At 46.0% G+C, this 16,005-nt stretch overlaps 2 protein-coding genes across 2 annotated transcripts; both read right to left on the bottom strand.

Moving 5' to 3' along the window:
• Positions 1-115: 115 nt before the first annotated feature.
• LOC309537558 (transcription factor HES-5-like) lies at positions 116-2,591 on the bottom strand. Its single transcript, XM_082232458.1, has 3 exons — positions 2,500-2,591; positions 2,042-2,207; positions 116-1,705 (listed from the first exon to the last, which is right to left on the bottom strand). Exons 1-3 carry the CDS (start codon positions 2,551-2,553, stop codon positions 1,449-1,451), a joined length of 477 nt encoding a protein of 158 aa, XP_082088584.1. The 5' UTR covers positions 2,554-2,591; the 3' UTR covers positions 116-1,448.
• Positions 2,592-13,056: 10,465 nt separating this feature from the next.
• Positions 13,057-15,643, bottom strand: LOC309538262 (transcription factor HES-5-like). The gene is made up of 3 exons (XM_082233609.1): positions 15,524-15,643; positions 14,183-14,372; positions 13,057-13,366 (listed from the first exon to the last, which is right to left on the bottom strand). Exons 1-3 carry the CDS (start codon positions 15,584-15,586, stop codon positions 13,092-13,094), a joined length of 528 nt encoding a protein of 175 aa, XP_082089735.1. The 5' UTR covers positions 15,587-15,643; the 3' UTR covers positions 13,057-13,091.
• Positions 15,644-16,005: the final 362 nt, after the last annotated feature.

Genomic DNA, 16,005 nt, shown 5'->3' with positions numbered 1-16,005 from the left:
TGAGTAACAATCTGGCTGTAAAGCAAAGTGAAAACTCCACACTCCCTTGATATTAGAGGCCGATTGCTCAGAGTGTCCCATCTTAAATCAGAATAACTCACTGGATACACTGAAATGCATGTAAGGCAAGCTAGTTTTATTTGTTTCTCATTCACTGTGCAAAAGTGGTTTCCAACGGATTACAGATTCGGTGCGTCACACCCAACAACATTACATCATCCTCCAAGGACGGTAGCCAGCAAAAATTAACTTACCATAAAAACAGTTATGGTACCGAAAGAAAAGTAAATACAATTTGTACAATTAGCCTTTCATAAAAGACATCATTAAACAATTCATGTTATACATATTTCAGCACTCTGGGCTGTTACGTTCCTTCCTATGAGGATAGAAAACTATGTTTCTGCCTTTATAAAAAGCATTCGTTCAGCATCTCGAACACAAACACTCTGCCTTGGAGAGTCAACCAATTTGAAGAACATCCTCTACACATTATCGTCACAGGGTAACGCTTTTCTCTTGCCACACTCTGTACAGTCTACAAATATTATAGAACTTCATCACAGCAGCAACATTCAAAGGCCTTTTTTTTCTTTTTTCAAAATAGCCTCTTGCATTTGTGGCCACAGCTAAATAGCAGCTGTTTCACAGACTACATGTGTGTTGGAAATCTACAAATGTTACAGAACTTCATTGCAGCCCTGCATCACACCTTCCTCGAGTTCTTTCATCTGACTGAAATATGTCCATGAACTCGTAATAGCCCTTCTTGGATGAAGCGTGGGGATATTTGTGTGTTTCGAAACCTAGTATTTGCAGGGCTGGAATGTAGCCTGCCATGCAAAGGCAACATTCACACCCTATTACTCTGCCTACTTCTGGCCCCACCCCTCACTGAATTGCGGCCCCCAAGGGCTTCCCATAAAGGGAAGGTGGCCCTGAGAATTGTAAGTGAAGTAAGCAAGCTGAGGATTTGTTCAGTTCCCTAGCCTTCATCAGTATTCACCCTGGCCACCAAAATATGGCCAGTCTGTTGCTGTGGCTGCAAGGAAGCCACACAAAGCACAGAGACTCTTGAAAAAAGAAAACGGCCCAAAAACTTCTTAGAAGTTACTCTTTTTTTTTTGCAAACAAAACAAACCTCAAACACACACACATCTCTGCACACTTTCTATCAATTAATAATAAGCATCAAGATCCGAACACAGCACAATTATAATGATTTGTTGTTCCCCCTGCTCGGAATTCTCCCAATAAAAGGATGACATTGGTTCATTCTTTCAGAATGGTTTTTCCTTTCTGAGCACTTTGCCTTTCTGAATGAGGAAGGCCTCTGTCAGTCAGATATCAATACATATTCTCCTGAGGAGCGGTGCAGGATTTGCATGGCAAACTGCCAACTCCTCCTGGATGTCTTAGAAACACATGTCGAGAATAAGAGCTCTCTCCTACCAAGGCCTCCACAATTTGTAGGCTGGTTTTGAGACGGCGCCTTGGGGTGACCCCTTCTGAAGCAGAGCGAGGGTAGAAAGTGGAGAGGTGTCCTTGCTAGCCACCTCCCAAGGCTTCTGGAAGTGACTTAAGAGCTTGCTCTGGGTTTCGGAGTTCGTTGAGTGGATGGCCAGGAATTGCAGAGTTTCCTTCAGGCAGGAGGAATAGCCTTTGCTGTAATCCTGGGTTCGGCTTACAGACGAAGTCGCCAGTGCTGTGAAGAAAGAGAGATGGGATTTAGAGGTGAGGGTGCCCACAGTGGTGCTTTGACCTAACATACACTAGCTACGTAAAGGGCATAGCTACCCAACACATTAAACCTAGCTTAACAGCCATTTCTTCTCCCTAGAGAACCTTGGGGACTTGTCATTGTGCCAAGGACTCTAGGCAGCCACAGGAAATGTCATTCTCTGAGTGGCACATGGGATCTTCGCTGCAATCCTGACCAAACTACCCCTCCCAGAATTCAGTAGTGGTGAAGATGCATGCACTGAATATGGCATTAAACCGATACAGGTTTCTAGCATAAATAAACAAGACCAGCACTCACTTTGGCTGTATCTTAGGTAGCTGACGGTCATCTCCAGAACGTCAGCCTTCTCCAGCTTGGAGCTGGGCTGGTGTCTCTGGAATTCCTTCTCCAGAAGCAGTTTCAGTTGCTCGATGCTGCCGTTGATGCGGTCGCGGCGCAACTTCTCCACCAGCGGCTTCTGCAGCTGTGAGGCGACAAGGAGAGGAAAAGAGAGAGTTAGCAAATTGCACGTGGGGAAAGGCCATGGCTCAGTGATAAGAGCGTCTGCTTGTGTGCAAAATTTAACCTACGTTTAAACATCCCCACCAAACATTGCCAGGTAAGTCTGAGTGAGACTCTTGCGCCCATTGGTCTGACTCAGTATAAGGAAGCTAAGTACAGCATGTCCATTTTGCTAGCCTTCCACACAACCCCCTCTCTCTTGACAGGGCAGGATCTGACCATTTCCAAGCAGGACAATAGAAGAAAACACTTACTCTGTTTTTCGCTTTGGATGGCTGGATTTCCAGCAAAGCGCCGGCTGTTGCCATGATTAACCCAGGAAAGCAAGGAAACTGTTTGGCTTCAGGTCTGCTGTGTGGAAGCAAAAGGGAGTGGGGGCCTCTATTTATACCCATCAGCCTCTTCCAAATGCCTGGGTCCAGAGCGTCTTGGAGTTTCCCACACTCCCTGGCCAATAGGGGAGTTTCTCCGGGACAATAGGGGAGGCATCTATTACAGCATGGTAAATTGACTGTGAATCGCTTTGGGATAATACCACTGTTCCCCAAGGAGCAGGTGGACTGGGGAGCTTGGGGTGGGGGGCGCGTAACAACAGAGACCAGTTTCGAGGAGGATGGGAATGTGGGAACGGCCATTATCTTCAGCCTTGGGAGCCGGAGGGACGTCAACATCTCAATATGCTGCCTTTTTCCCAGGATGCAGCGAAATTAAGTGCCAGGGAGCGATGCTCAGGAAGACTCTGTGTGTGCACACACCTTCCCCCCACCCCTTCAGCTTACCCGTTTCCAAAAGCTTCCCTTGAAAAGGGTTGTAGGGGGGGGGCTAGCAGGATTTGGGAGACCCAGACCTTTTCCATTGACATCAAAGTGTGCTTGAATGAATACAGTGAGGTTGATTTTCAGATAATAGCAACCAAAATGTAAAAGGGAAAACATATGTTCTGGGGAGGGTGCAGGGAGTTCTGGAAGATAAGTTTGTCAGCAAAAATTATCTTCTATTAAAGGTGCACAAGGACTTTGCCTTTTCTTTTTGCATCTGGCTGACGTCCACCCTGGATTATAGGCCTCCTCAGAGTAGAACCATTGCAATTAATGAACTTGACTAGTTTAGGTCCATTGATGGGTTTAGGCTGAGTGAGTAGGACTTGGTCGGGTACATCTCTCCCAGCCCCCCTCTCAAAATCACACATACCAGTTCTTGTATTTAGCTGTGCCTCCCTTCATCCCCAGGCCGCAGTGCAATGGGTACTTACATAGTGTTAAATCCCCACCCTTCCTCTGTGGAATTATTCAACAATTTCATTTTTATTTTTTTCATAATGGCTAATTAGCACAAGCAGAATCCCCAGCCATACTGCACGCTTAGGTAGCCTTGCTGTGTCATTAAAAGCAAAGCAAGCAAAGTCACCTAGCCTTAAAAACAAAACAAAAGCCCACAAAGGTCAAAAGACACCTATTTTTTCAGTTCCCAAATCAAAGAAAAGAGAGGAAAATGCTCACAAAAGCAGCGGGAGGGAGAGACGGGGGCGGGGGGGGGGGGAGGGAGTATAATGTGATCATTGCCAGTGATAAAAAGGTGAAATAATTCGTAAGTATCATGATATTTTAAGCAAGTAACACTTAGCAAGTACCATGTCCCTTCAAGCAGGTAGTCCTTAGTGAGGCACTTTATTCTCCTCCCGCCTCTCCCTTGGTTTCCACTTGGTTAAACGAAATCACCCTTCAATGTTTCTTCACTGTCTCTAGTACTTTGGCAAATAAAAGGTCTACCATGACTAGCAGCAGATCTCCAGGCCAGGAATCGAACCTAGGGCCTTCTGTGTGCAAAATAGATGCTCAGCCACTGAACTGCGTCTCTCCTTTGCCTGGGGTTGGACTAGATGACCCTCAGGATCCCTTCCAATTCGACAGTTCTGTGACTCTCTGCTTCTGAAGAGCAAAGAGACCACACCTGCCTCCCCTTTCTGAAGCGTCAGTTATAGCTGACAGGTTCTTAAGTGAAGGCAGTGGTGATGTATATTCTCGAACAGCTTCCGCCAGGAGTCGGTGAACTCTTAAAGCAGCCAGTTTTATTTCAAACCTGTGAGGTCAGGAAACCTGTTTTAAAGAATGTGCGTCCCTTCTGCCAAATGGAGCAAAATCTGACCAAAGCAGGGTGATGGAGTTCTGTGCAACACAGAAGGCTACACTTCCCTAGCTTAACACATGCAGTTTCAACGCCAGGCCACCTGATGAAGAATCCTGTGTGATGCAAAAGCTTGCATATGCCAGCACTGGCAGAAGCCTTTGCAATAACATTGTTTTACTGCTTCTGCCAGCGCAATTCTATCCATTCGGAAGCCAGTCCTATCGAATCCAGGCGGGTGCCTTACTCCCGTCGTAAGTGGGGTGAGGATTGCAGCCTTCGGACACAAACCGCTGCCTTTGGCATGGTGCTGAGGGCACACCAGCTGGGCAGGCAGGCTGCACAAAGTCTGGTGGCGATGCGGGAGGTTCGGATAAGAAATCGGATGTACAGGGTTGGTTTTTTTTTGGGGGGGTGAAATATGAAATGAGTGGATTTCAGCAATGACTGCCACCCGCATCACAAAGACCCCTAGGGACTCCTGAGCAGGGGGCAGTGGGTGGGTGGGTGGGTTCGCCCCTCTTCATGAAATAACTCTCCTTCCTTCTCTCCATCATCTCTCCCCCCCCTCCAACTCCTTCTCCTCTCCAAATCACCCCTCCAGAGTACAGGCCAGATGGCATGAAAGGACTCATGAGGCACACGTCTTTTGTCTGCAGTTTAACAGCATGAATGGATCAATGTGTGGGAAACAGGGATTTGCGGGCTCACACCATCTGAGGTGAACCAGGCAGTCATGCCCCAAACAGCAACCCCCTTTTTCAGGTGGGGGGTGGGTGGGTTGGCTGCACACACTCCCACCTAACCCCCCCCCCCAATTCTCCCGCCACTGCAAAAATCTCTTCCTTTCCACACTCACTTTATAGGCCCATTAAACCAATGAGCTTTTCTCCTCTTCCATCTGCTGGCGGTTAATTCCCAAGGTATAAAAAAAAGCATCGTTTCCATCTTTTTTTTGTTTTGCTTTTCCCCTTGGAGGGATTGCACTCTGCCCATGCTCTGAGGCACTGCCGTTATCAACTCGACCCTTCTTTTAAATTTGTGTGACTGGAGTTGGGTTGTATCCAGTGAAGCCCTTCTCAGAGTGGACCCCCTCGAAAGTAACATGTCCAGTTCAGTGGGTCTACTCAGAGTAGGCCTGGCGTTGGATACAACCCTTTTGTAAAAATAAGCAAAAAACAACAACTGTAAGGGCTTTTACCTAATATACAAAACATTAAAACTTATGGTTAAAAGAGTTAATAAAAAATTAACCTAAATTTTACAGGACATAAAAAGGTCAGTAGTTTAAAAATATTCATTATAAAATAAAATGGTATGTTAAAATAGATGTTCCCATTGTATATCTGGGTAAACTTACCTAAGTGATTAGCAGGCGTGCCAAAAAACAGACAGTGTGGGTTCGGATTCCCAACTCAGCCACTAAGCTCATTGGTGGAAGTTTGGATAAATTTGTTGGGTAAAGGTTTTGTTTATTTATATTTGTTTATTTAGAGCATTTGCACCTTGCTCTTCAGCCAAAAATGCACCCGGGTGGCTTTTACATACAATCATTTTAAAACAAGGCAGTCGCTGCCTGGGGGCTTAGCACCTGAAAGACACGATATGCAAGGGGGAAAGGACAAGGAGGGAAGAGGAAGAAGAAAAACCCCCCACCAACTCGGGTGCCAAGGCTTAAACATAGCAATTCAGGGGTAGGAGGCACCTGATGCAGCTGGTCTTTCAGCAGTGCTGGTAGAAGGAGCCCTGCTCCGCATCCTATTTATTTATATAATTAAATGTTCAATTATTTATTTACATAATAAACACAGTTTGAAGATTTTCGAACACAACTGTTCCTTTTGTTAGATAATTTATTTGATGACTTTACAGTGGTACCTTGGGTTAAGAACTTAATTCATTCTGGAGGTCCGTTCTTAACCTGAAACTGCTCTTAACCTGAGGTACCACTTTAGCTAGTGGGGCTTCCCGCTGCCGCCGCACGATTTCTGTTCTCACCCTGAAGCAAAGTTCTTAACCCAAGGTACTATTTCTGGGTTAGCAGAGTCTGTAACCTGAAGCGTCTGTAACCTGAGGTACCACTGTATTGGGTTTTTTCTTTTTCTTTTTAGAAATACAATATGTAATGCTTAGGAGACAGAGGAAGTGAATGATAGGTAACAAACAAGCAAGCAAGCAAGCAAGCAAACAAAATTATTCTTAATAATGCTGCCTTTTCCTCCAAGCAGCTCATGGTATCCTCTCCCCATTTTATCTTCACAACAACCCAGTGAGGTGGGTTAGGCTGAGAGGCAACGACTGGCTTGAAGGTCACCCTGTGAGTTTCATGGCTGAGTGGTGGCTTTGAATCCTGGCCTCCCACAGTCCAACACTCTAACCACTACACCACACTACTACCAGTCATAGTCCGTACAGCCACGTGCCTGCGCTGCTCTACATGAAAACAGTAATTTACGTACATATATGCCTCTCCAAGGAACTCAAAGTGTTGCGCATGGCTCTACTCCCTCCTTTTGAACCCTGGCCTCCCAGGTCACCTGATGCCGATTTTTAATCGTTTGCATGTTTGCAGGGTGGGAGAGAGCTCTGACTCAAGCACACAGAACTCTGCTTACCTCCCTCCTTCCCTCCCTCTGCCCAAACTATCATGTCCTTTATGGAGCGATGTTACAGAGGTCTGCTCAGATATAAGTCCTAGTGACGTCAGCGGGACTGGCTCCCAGGTAGGAACATATGGGACTTCATCCAGTCTGAGTCCTGTTGAAGTCAATGGGGCAAGTCATTCCTGGCCCATTGATTTCAGTGGGGAATCAGCTCAGCTGGCTTCGACCCGATCCGATTCCTCAATCCCCACATTTCCCCAAGTATTTTGAGCCTGGTCTGAACCAGAATTTCCCTGAGCTGCATCCAACTCAGAGTAGACCCGCTGACTTTATCAAACCTAAGCTAATGATGGACATTCATTTCAGTGGGTCTACTCTGAGAAGGGTTATCATTGACTACAACCCCACACTCTGGATTTTGTTTTCCCAATGCCTCCCATAAAGGACCCCTTGCTGTTAGGTCCAGTCATGGCTGACTCTGGGGTAGCGGCGCTCATCTTGCTTTATTGGCTGAGGGAGCCGGCGTACAGATTCTGGGTCATGTGGCCAGCATGACTAAGCCGCTTCTGGCGAACCAGAGCAGAACACGGAAATGCCGTTTACCTTCCCACTGGAGCGGTACCTATTTATCTACTTGAACTTTGACGTGCTTTCGAACTGCTAGGTTGGCAGGAGCAGGGAGCGAGCAACGGGAGCTCACCCTGTCACAGGGATTCGAACCACCGACCTTCTGATCAGCAAGTCCTAGGCTTTGTGGTTTAACCCACAGCGCCACCCACGTCCCAAATGCCTCCCATAGATTCCGTCAAATGTACCAATATGGGACAAGCTGAACTGTAATAAAATAAAATATCATTATTATTCCCCTTCTCTGAGCCCCCTTTCTAACCCCCCCTCAATTTCTAGACCTTTTAAAGAGGGTTTGAAATGAGTTGGGAAGGCCTCCCCAATGCCAGTGATTTGGTGTCAGAGAGCATAAAGTTCCCAGCGTTGTTGTTGTTGATATATATAGATAGAGAGAGTCTGGGGGATAATGCCGATCGCTCAATGTGGTCCCTGGGAAAGCGAAGCTCTCCAGATGGCCTATCAGGACAGAAATTGCCGTCCAGCACAATAGTGAGCTGCACAGCGGCACTAATGGGCGCTGTGGCCCAGGCACACTTCATTTGTCCTCCCCATGAATGTCATCAATGGGCTCGAAAGTGTGGGAAACACCGAGAAACTCAGCCCCACACTCTGGAGGTTAATAGGGGCATTGTCGGAAGAGTCCCCCTGAGCCGCAGGATCAACATAATAAATATCACCCCCACCCGAGTCTCCCAGGAGAAAAGCTGCCAGCATTGGGGAAAGCCATTCAGAGTTAAAGGGAACAACAACAACAACAACAACAGCCAACTATATATTTCGCAAAATGATTTGTCCGTTCGTTTGCTAGTTTTGTTTTCCTTGTGTTCAGAATCCTCTCGATATACCATTGCCAAACTTGACATAAGGGTTCCTGGTGTGTGTGTGTGTGTGCGTGCGCGCATTGGTTTTCATCGATGCTGGGCCGCCAGCTGCCATTTTGAAACAAGTTGGCAGACAGGAACTTGGTGTGACTTTGGTACGGCTTCTTCCTCTTTTTGGCATGGGCACAGCTGCCTTTCGACTGTTCCTGAGGTGGTGGTGGTCTATGTTGACATTTGGGTGCTGGGCACCATTTTGAATCAAGATGGTGGGCTGAAATGTGACTTTGGTGTGACTGTGTCCGGGGTTTTTTGTCATAGGTTTGGCAACCTCTCGAGATATTGTTGCCCAGTATGGTCAGGGCTGATGGGAACTTAATTATTGCCCTCGAAGGGAGAAGGGCTGTCAGGACTAAATGCATCTTAAAATATAAGAAACCTAAGAAGGGAGAGCAGGAGAGCAAGCCTTCAGTAGTTGGACAGCACACTAGACTGGTCACCTTGACCAGTTGTATTCAACCTTTTCAGACCAAGGCCTCACCTTTAACCCATGCATGCATTTGGGAACCCACTTCTTAATTTTCCGACATGTATATGTATGTTGGTAATGCTGCTGTTATGACCTAACTTAGCTTAGGCCAAGACCCAGCAGTGGGACCGACCCACCTACTAAAGACCACTGACTTTGATGTCCCCCAATCTGATGAAGTGGTTTGCTGCCTGTTTCAATTTTAGCAGCTATTTCTAATTGTGCATCAAGTATCAATGTTTGCTGCCTGGGACTCTTTGGGGAAAAAGTGCAGGGTGGAACTACTACTACTACTACTACTACTACTACTACTACTACTGTGTCATATGTATTCTTATAAATAATAGCAGATGCAAATTTTATGCACATTCATTCTTTACTGTGCTCAAATAGAATAGATTGGGGTTGGAAACCTGTAGCCTTCTAGATGGACACTGCTCCTGGATCTGATGTGAGGGTTTTTTGGTTGGGGGGGGGAGAGAGAGAGAGAGTGCTTTCAGAGAGGGCAAGGCAGCGCGAACAGCCAGTGTCATTGGTAAGGAGTTGTTGCAAAATCTGCATGGATGGAATGTGTTACAAGAAAGTTAATTTTCAGAAGTTGTGCCTGAGCTTCCATTTTCCTCATGTGCCATATCTTGTAAGGTTGATTATTGAACCTTTTTTTAGGGCTAACGAGGGACGCAGGGGATGAGTGACAGGGGGTGTCCTGTAACCAAGTGGCTGATGGGAAAGCAGGAAGTGGAGTCACAGGAGGAGGGAGAGTTTTCCTGCCCCTGCCTTCAGCTGGAAGTGCCTTTGCCCAATAGACATCCTTATCCCCTCTTCCACAACCACCGCCTGCTAATCAATGCTGGGATGTAACTCAAATTCATTAGAAAGCTCCTCAGTTTAAAAGTCTGTGAAAGATGGAACGAACTGGGAAAGCAATGAAGAAATACATCATCTAGCAGGGGAAAATGAAGGCACAGACAAGGAAGTCATTTATACAGTATGTGCCCATTTAATGGCCTTGTTAAAGGAGGAACAAGCTACTACAGACCATATTTGAGAAGCAATAATTTGGGTCCATTGGTATTAGATGTTCCTTTGGTTGTAGTTTAAAGGACTGAGAAAATGGAAGGCCCTTCAAGCAAAGGACAGACGTTATTTGTAAGGACAGGAGAAATTTACGCTTTGCCTTGAAACAAGATGGCCACAGCAGAAGAGATGGATTTGAGGTCCTGACCAAAGGTGCTTTTCCAGGGTCATAACTCATATTTTTTTGAATTTGCAAATGAAGATAGGTTTCTAAAAATGGCTTGCTGTCTTTAATTCCCATGGCTGAATACAGAAGACAAGGTCTGCCTAACAAACAGTGGAGGAGACTATTTCTCAATGAACGTTATGCACTGCGTGACATTTCCCCATTCCTCTTGGTAGTGCCATACAATGCCACAGATGATGATCTCAAGGAGGTTTTTGCTTTCAGATCCCGATGCAGAACTCCAGTATTGTAATGGCTCCATGCAGAACTATCTGTGATACAAGACGCAGTGTTAATGCTGCAGCTAATCAGGCAACTGGAGGAGGGTATGAAAGTGATGATGAACTGATTTTCCCAATGCTGAACTGATTTCTCTAGATATGCATAATATTCATGCCACGCACAAATCCTTGAAAAAGCTGAAGGACACCTCATGTAGAAAAATCCCACTGGGTATCGAGTCTAGAGTCACCCCGTGAAATAGTGCAAGCTTTGATTGCAACAAACCCACTGGCTCAAACTTATCTAGCATGTTTTGACAGGTGCTATTCAGGTAGCAGACAAAGTATTATCTGGAAAGAGTTCAGTTTTAGTACACTGCAAGGATGGTTAGGGACGCGGGTGGCGCTGTGGGTTAAAGCCTCATCGCCTAGGGCTTGCCTATCGAAAGGTCGGCGGTTCGAATCCCCGTGGCGGGGTGCGCTCCCGCTGCTCGGTCCCAGCACCTGCCAACCTAGCAGTTCGAAAGCACCCCCGGGTGCAAGTAGATAAATAGGTACCGCTTACCAGCGGGAAGGTAAACGGCGTTCCGTGTGCTGCGCTGGCTCACCAGATGCAGCTTTGTCACGCTGGCCACGTGACCCGGAAGTGTCTCCGGACAGCGCTGGCCCCCGGCCTCTTGAGTGAGATGGGCGCACAAACCCCAGAGTCTGTCAAGACTGGCCCGTTCGGGCAGGGGTACCTTTACCTTTACCTTTAAGGATGGTTAGGACCGCATGGCACAAGCAGCCTCTCTAGACAGTTTGATGTTAGACAGATCCTTTGGACACAAGTGTGCTTGATAGCAATCCAGCTGCTGAATTCTGCACCCATACTGAACTATTTTAATACTTTAGCTAAGTAACTCTATTCTGTCATCTTGGCTCTGAGCCTTGGAAGATCTGCTCCCTTGCCTTGCAGGCTTTTCCCCACCTGGCCTGGGAGGGATGGACTCCAGCTACAAAAGCTGAGACTCCTGGGCTGGGGTATTGCTGAGTTTTTGTTGTTGGGGGGGACATTGTTGGTTTTTTTACCTTTATTTCAGATATTCTTATTAATATGGAAACTTCAGATATTCTTATTAATGTGAAAATTGTTCACATTAATTCTGTTCTGTTGCGTATCTTTTAATGCTTTAGATATTGTTTATGTTTACTTTTGTTAGGTTGTAGTTGTGCATTCTTTTTCATGCCGTGAGCCGCCTTGAGCATGGTTTGAATTGTGGAAAGGCAGCATGCAAATAAAATTATGTCTGTGTGAGTATAAATGCCATGAAAAAATAAAGCAAATATGAATGGAGGCAGGGCTAGCAAGTGAATAGCCGTGGTGCTTAATAGCAAGTGACCAGCGGAGGAGGGTATCGGATTGTGACCTACTCAGAGTAGACCCATTGAAATGAATGGGCTATGTTAGTCATGCAGATGAAGGCCAGTGGGTCTACTCTCTGAGTAGATTGTGGATTGTAGGAAAATGGAATAAACTGCCTTGTGAACGCAGCCAATGTATTATATCCAATTAAGTTTTGCTCAGAATAGAACTGAAAATAATGGATCCAAGATAGTCAATTTCACTAATTTCAATTGGTCTGTCTCAAGAAGAACTTAGTTGGATTACAACCCTATGATTATATAATGACTTATACCGAATGGGTTCATTACAGAGATAAGATTTGAACAGGTGTGTGTTGTTTTCTTCTTCTTCTTCTTCTTGTTGTTGTTGTTGTTGTTGTTGTTGTGCAGCTTATTAATTATACTACTCCAGAGTTGAAAGGAAGGATTCATTCATTGTGGAAGAAAAAATGATTTCTTTATTAACATTTCCATCAAAGAAATTCAAATTGTATTCAACACCACATGGGAATGAATGCAACATCGCTTTATAAAAGCATTCCAATTCGTTCGTGTTCAACAAACTTACATACACACATTACTTTCTCCTTATTAAAGATACATAAACATATGTTTCCTTCACAAAAGGCAGAAAACTCTCCCAAATGGGAGATGCATAAGACACAGAGAGTGAAACCTAACACAAGGCCCTTTAGATGCTGTTGGAATGTCAACTCCCATCAGCCCCGGACAGCATAGCCGATGGTATGGGAAACCTCTGAAATCTCCCCCCACTCAAAGATTGGAGTGTGGTACACACTATCAGAACAGCAGGGGATTCTCAGTCAGTGGAGCTAGGTTCCTGGAAGGTTCACTCAGAAAGTAAAGAAAGAAAGAAAGAAAAGCTAAAGCACTTTGATACAAATTACAGGGTCGAAACAAAAGCACCCCTTCTCTCTGAAGGACAATATGAACAGAGAGTCAGGAAGTCTTTCAGTCTCCCAACAGATGCTGTTGGAAGTCCTCGGCAAGGCATCTCTATTGTCAGAAAGCTGAAACCACTTTCTTTCTTTTTCTAGACTGCCAAGGAAAAGACGCCTCCTCTCTGCCACAGCAGCCCATAAGAGCAGACAACTTTGTGCTCCTTCATTGTGAAGGGAAATGACTTTGCAAGAACATTTCTTGCGACAACAAACAACCCAACTCTCTCCTCCTTGGAAATCAAATGCTTCCTACTTCTTAAAGAGGAATCGTAAAGATTCCTTTAGGTTTTATCTGAGCTTTTCTTTTTCTTTTTCTGGTCCATCCAGCTCCTCCTACCACGGTCTCCAGAGCACTGTGGCAGGTGCTGGGGGCTTCTTGCTGGCAGCTTGTTTCTTGGGTGGGGCACGAGGAGATGGTGGCAGGCAGCCCATGGCGGGAGTGCCTGGCTGCACCCTGTCGGCGATCACGTGGACTTTGCAGAAGTGCTTAATCAGCCGGGCTTGCGTTTCTCTCTTGGGCTCGCAGAAGGAGAGGAAATGCAGCGCTTCCTTCAAGCAACGCAGGTAGCCGGTGTTGAAATCAAGCTCTGGATTCTTCTGGCTCAGGGCTAGAGAGATGAAATAATATATTTTTAATTATTATATCAGATGCACAGATGTGAGCACAACTTAGGTTTGCGGTTATGGCTCCTTCTTTGACTATTTCATACATTGAATGTGCATTGCTCCCCCTCCAAAAGAAAATCCTGCTAGCTGCAGTTTGCCCCTCACCAAGCTATAATTCCCGGCACCCTTAACAAGCTGTGGTTCCCAGGATTCGCCGGGGCAAGCTCTCAGTATAGTGCAGTAGTTCAGATAGTTGGATTTAGGCCAGGGTTAGGGGTACCTGTGGCTTTCGAGGTGTCATTGGACTACTTAAGACCCAGTTAGCATGGACAATGGTCAAGGATGATGGGAGTTGTAGTCCAACAACTTCTGGAAGACCACAGGTTCTCCAGCCCTAGTCTAAATCCAACACTCTGCACTACCACACCATCCTGAGGGACCTTCGGGCATATAACGCAGGAGAAGCATGCACCTGCCACAGGTCAACCAATCGTCCCTCCCTGAGGAATATATCTACATTTTCCCTGTGCCGCATTTTTACACTTAAAAATGTGTTGTGCAAACTGGCCTCTGGACTTTGATCTGGGAAATCTAGCTAGGAAACAAATGAGCCCACAACCCACGGCAGGTTCTGGCTTTCCACAACTCTGACTTGCTCCTTGTATACAATTTTATTTTATTTTTGAAAGAAAATTTTGTCAAATGAGTAAGATGCTACAGGTGCCATTCAAACCCCCTGCATACAAGTAACCTCAGGGACTTGTGGAATGTTTGCCTGAGAAGGCTTGGGTACCTAAGGATGGAAATCCCACACTCACCAGGAGCCTGAATTTGATGCTGCTGCTGCTGCTGCTTCAAGTAACTGACAGCCACTTCCAAGATGTCTGCTTTCTCCAGCTTGGAGTTGGGCTGATGCCTCTGGAATTCTTTTTCCAGAAGGACCTTCAGCTGCTCAATGCTGCTGTTAATCCGATCGCGGCGCATTTTCTCCACCACTGGCTTCCTCAGCTGCAAAGGAGAAAGAATGAAAAAGGCCTTTAAGTTTCACAAAGTCAATAAATAAAACCTACGCAACAGCATTCAGGGGCTGCTGGCCATGCAGAATTTTCCAGTGCCTGTCATTTGATTTCAGAATAGCAGAATTTCCACCTTTGCATTAGGGGGGTAATTGATCTCCTAGGTCCAGTCTCTCTCCCCCCCCCCATTTCTAATCTAGCACATCTTAACTCACATTTGATGGTAATAGATAGATACCTAGCTTTATAGGCTAGATTTATCTAATCTATCTAAACTAGGGGTTCCCAAACTGGTAAATGGACCACTAATGGACCAAACTGGTGAATGGACCACTAATGGTCTCCAAGCATCATTTAGGTGATTCACTGCAGGTCCACATTAAATATTCCTAGTGATTTTAAATTTCATTGCTTCTTTTGTTTCTTATATTGTATTACATAGCAGCACAGTCTGAATTCCACGGAATGCAAACTGTCATCCAATGCAACATAGGGAAATAAAAGAAGCATTAAAATTCATTTTTAATTTAGTACAGTGCATTACAGCTGCCACTACAGGCAGAAAACTTACTAAGCGGCCTGTCGAGACCCTCAGCAACTTGCAAGTGGTCCAGGAAGACAAAAAAGTTTGGCAACCACTGACCCATCCAGTTTAATATTCTGTTTAACTACCCACCCACTGAACAGCTCAATTTAATACCCCATCCATCCCATTTAATAATCATTCATTGATCCATCCAGATAATCTATCCATTCATCCTTCAGTCTAATATTCTACCTACCCTTTTCTAAAATAACTGTATGTGTTCAACCCAAACTTCCCTCTATCTACAGCCTTCCTTTCTGCCAGTGTTACCTTCTGCCTGACACACACACACCGACATCAGTTCCCACATACAAGCCAGTCCTTTGATTGATCTGCACTTGATGATGGACAGCTGAATGTGTGAACCCCTTTTCATTGGGGGTGTGTTGCAGAAGAAGCAGAAGCAGAGCATTGAAGCAGCGCGAGGACATCCTAAATGTTCTAACTTGTGGCGTTGTATCTGCACACACAAGACACTGAGGGACGGCAGCATGTGGGGACCAGCTCTAGGGCAATGACACCTCTGCCAAGACTGGCCTGCTGAAACCCTTGCCTACCTTGTTCTTTTCTTTCGCCAGCACCCTCTCTTCCTCCACGTGGACCATGCAGCTAGGAGCCATCCGTGACCCTATCAGCTGAAGTCAAGCAGCTCTGGGTATTAGCTGTCTGACCCGAACGCAACCCTTCTGCTCCAAAGCTCTCCGCGGGCCTCTATTTATATCCGCCAGCAGCTCAGCAGCGATGTGAGTTTTGGGCTCCTTGGCGTTTCCCACAGTCATGCAGCCAATCCCGGCACGCGGTCAGATAATAGAGGAGGCATCCCCTTAGTGCACGCTACATTGACCGTCAATGAGCCCCGAAGAGAATAGCCTTCTGCCTGTACCAACTGGTAGGGTACGCAAAGCCGCGCGGCAGGGCTGCCGGAGGATCTGGGAAAACCTGACCGCCCCACCCCAGCTGCCTTGCCCAGGATCAATTGCATTCCAGAGTTTCAATCCCATGCCACGCACATCCATAGGTGGGGAAACAGTTTGCTGTT

This window comes from Podarcis vaucheri, assembly GCF_965113315.1.
Source record: "Podarcis vaucheri genome assembly, chromosome: 7".
Taxonomy (NCBI): Eukaryota; Metazoa; Chordata; class Lepidosauria; order Squamata; family Lacertidae; genus Podarcis; species Podarcis vaucheri.
The sequence above is the reverse complement of the archived record's forward strand: the minus strand, read 5'-3'. Positions and strand labels throughout refer to the sequence as shown.

Coding starts and splice junctions, on each gene's coding strand:
- LOC309538262 (XM_082233609.1), bottom strand. CDS start 15,586: ATGGCTCCTAGCTGCATGGTCCACGTGGAGGAAGAGAGGGTGCTGGCG. Junction 14,373..15,523: donor TGGCGAAAGAAAAGAACAAG/GTAGGCAAGGGT, acceptor TCTCCTTTGCAG/CTGAGGAAGCCAGTGGTGGA. Junction 13,367..14,182: donor GCATCAAATTCAGGCTCCTG/GTGAGTGTGGGA, acceptor TCATCTCTCTAG/CCCTGAGCCAGAAGAATCCA.
- LOC309537558 (XM_082232458.1), bottom strand. CDS start 2,553: ATGGCAACAGCCGGCGCTTTGCTGGAAATCCAGCCATCCAAAGCGAAA. Junction 2,208..2,499: donor CATCCAAAGCGAAAAACAGA/GTAAGTGTTTTC, acceptor GTCGCCTCACAG/CTGCAGAAGCCGCTGGTGGA. Junction 1,706..2,041: donor CTACCTAAGATACAGCCAAA/GTGAGTGCTGGT, acceptor CTTTCTTCACAG/CACTGGCGACTTCGTCTGTA.